Source organism: Platalea leucorodia, assembly GCF_965183815.1.
Source record: "Platalea leucorodia genome assembly, chromosome: 6".
NCBI lineage: Eukaryota > Metazoa > Chordata > Aves > Pelecaniformes > Threskiornithidae > Platalea > Platalea leucorodia.
In genome coordinates, this window is record NC_138828.1 from 50682329 (window position 1) to 50684702 (window position 2374).

General features: G+C 70.1%; 1 protein-coding gene across 2 annotated transcripts; it reads left to right on the top strand.

Annotated features, from left to right (window-relative positions):
• Positions 1-630: 630 nt before the first annotated feature.
• HELT (helt bHLH transcription factor) lies at positions 631-1985 on the top strand (the record flags this gene model as incomplete). 2 transcript variants are annotated; one of them, XM_082315758.1, is made up of 4 exons in its annotated part: positions 631-657; positions 1012-1116; positions 1265-1361; positions 1489-1985. In XM_082315758.1, the coding sequence occupies 4 exons, from the start codon at positions 631-633 to the stop codon at positions 1983-1985; spliced, it is 726 nt and encodes a 241-aa protein (XP_082171884.1). The 2 variants fall into 2 exon arrangements, with proteins under 2 accessions (XP_082171884.1, XP_082171885.1); XM_082315759.1 differs by having other exon boundaries at positions 1492-1985.
• Positions 1986-2374: the final 389 nt, after the last annotated feature.

The window sequence follows — 2374 nt, forward strand, 5'->3', positions numbered from 1 at the left end:
CTGCCATCTCTTATAAAGATGGACGTGTCACCAAGTCGTGTGAGAAAAGCCTGAGAACAAACGGGGCCACTCCGTCTCCAAGGGTTCTCCCTTGAACTGGGCGGAACAGCCTATTAAGGGCTTACTTAATTACTTTAATGACTCTGGACAGGCTTTAAAATGCAGTCAGCGCCGGGGCTGCAGGGGAGGGGTGGGGGGTGCCGGGGATTTGCAGGCAGGCGGCGGGGACGGGGGATGCGGCGAGCGGGGCGCAGGGCGCGGTACCGCGCCCTGCGCCCCGCTCGCCGCATCCCCCGTCCCCGCCGCTATTGTGGGACCGTCACGTGTGTCCCCGAGCTCCACGTGGGGTGACACAGCTGGGCCGCCCCCGGCTGCGTGGACGGGGGCGGAAAAGTAAAAAGAGCGGAGGGAAAAAAAAAAAAAAAAAAACACCAAAACAAAACCAACAACCCACCCTCCTCATCCCTCTCTCGCCCCCTTCCACCCTGATCTTTAATGCATACATTCCCCCCGGCGCCGCTTGCCCCTAATCCTATGGGATCAGCGGGCCCGTGGAGGCCCCCCGGGGTCCCCCCCAAGAAGTGATGGCTTTATAAGGGGCCCGGAGAGAGCGGGGAGGCAGTGCCCACCATGGCCTCCAAGCTCAAGGAGCGGAGGGTGAGTCGCAGCCCGCCTTGCGCGCACGGCTCTGCGGGGTCGCCGGGCGGCCGCGGCCCCCTCACCGCCTTTCCCTTCAAAAAGCCCACCCCCCCAAAAAAAACCACCCACCCCAGCCCCCGAACAAACCTCCCTTTCCCAGGCCGCCCGCGCAGACGTGGAGCCCCTGGGGCGGCGCGGAGAGGACCGGCCGCCGGAGCATCCCTCCCGGGGCCGCGTCGCGCCCGGCTCCGCTGCTCGGAGCGGGGTCGGGACCGGCTGCCCTGCAGGCGTCGGGGCCGGGGGCGGCTGCCCCGGCGAGGCTGGATCCGGCTGCTTTCCCCCCCCCGCTAACGCGCCCCGTCTGTTTTGCAGAGGACGCCGGTTTCCCACAAAGTGATTGAGAAGCGGAGGAGGGACCGCATCAACCGCTGCCTCACCGAGCTGGGGAAGACGGTGCCCATGGCTCTGGCCAAGCAGGTAGGCGGGGGGGGGGCGGCCCCTGCGCCCCTCTCTCCGGTGCGGAGCGACCCCCGCCCCGATGCGGGGGGCTTTGGGGGGGCGGCCCGGCGGAGCGCAGCGCAGCCGCAGGGGAGAGGTGATGCCCCTCTCCCGCCGCCCGTTGCAGAGCTCGGGGAAGCTGGAGAAGGCGGAGATCCTGGAGATGACGGTGCAGTACCTGCGGGCCCTGCACTCGGCGGACTTCCCCCGCGGCCGGGAGAAGGGTAGGTGGGCGGGCGCGGCCCCCCGCGGCCCCCCGCCGGGACACCCGCGGCGTGGGGGCGGCCCCGGCCCCCTCCCCGCCCAGGCCGGACCCTGAGGAGCTCGGCTCCGCTGCCCCATCCTTTCCAGCAGAACTGCTCTCCGAGTTCGCCAACTACTTCCACTACGGCTACCACGAGTGCATGAAGAACCTGGTCCACTACCTGACGACGGTGGAGAGGATGGAGACCAAAGACACCAAATACGCCCGCATCCTGGCCTTCCTCCAGTCCAAAGCGCGCTTCGTCACCGAGCCCCTCTTCACCTCCCTGGGCTCCCTCCCGGAGCCGGACTTTTCCTACCAGCTGCACCCCGGGCCCGAGTGCCCCGGGCACGGCCACAGCCCCGGCGAGGCCGCGCTGCAGCCGCCCTCGGGGGGGCCCTTCCCCTGGCACGGCGCCGGCCGCAGCCCCTCCCTGCCCTACCACCTCCCCAACGCCGCCGTGCCCCTCGCCAGCCCCGGCCAGCAGCGCAGCACCTTCCTCTCCTCCGTGCAGGGGCTGGACCGCCACTACCTCAACCTCCTCGGCCATTCCCACCCCAACGCCTTCGGGCTGCCCCCGGGCCAGCACCCCTCCATGCTATAGAGACTCGCCCCCGCCTGAAAAAGCCTATTTATGACCGCGGACGCTGCGGGTTACGCCCGGGCGCACGGGGAGGCCGCCGGGGGATGCGCGGGGGTAGCGGGGGCCCGGCTCTGCCCCCGCCCGCTCTGCCTCCCCCCTGCGGCTGCCGTGCCTGTACAAGCGATGCCGTGGAATAAATGTTTATACCCGCCGCCCCTTCTTGTTTCCGGGAGGGAGCCTCCCCCACCCAGGGCAAAAAAAACACGAGCGGAACGCGGTCCGCGAGGGCCGGGCGGCGGCTGCAGCCACCGGCCGTGGGCGGGTCGGGTCTCGGTGCCGCCCGGCCGCCGGGGGGACGCGGTCCCGGGGACGCCCCGCGGGGTGGGCGATGCCCCTTCCTCCGCAGCCCC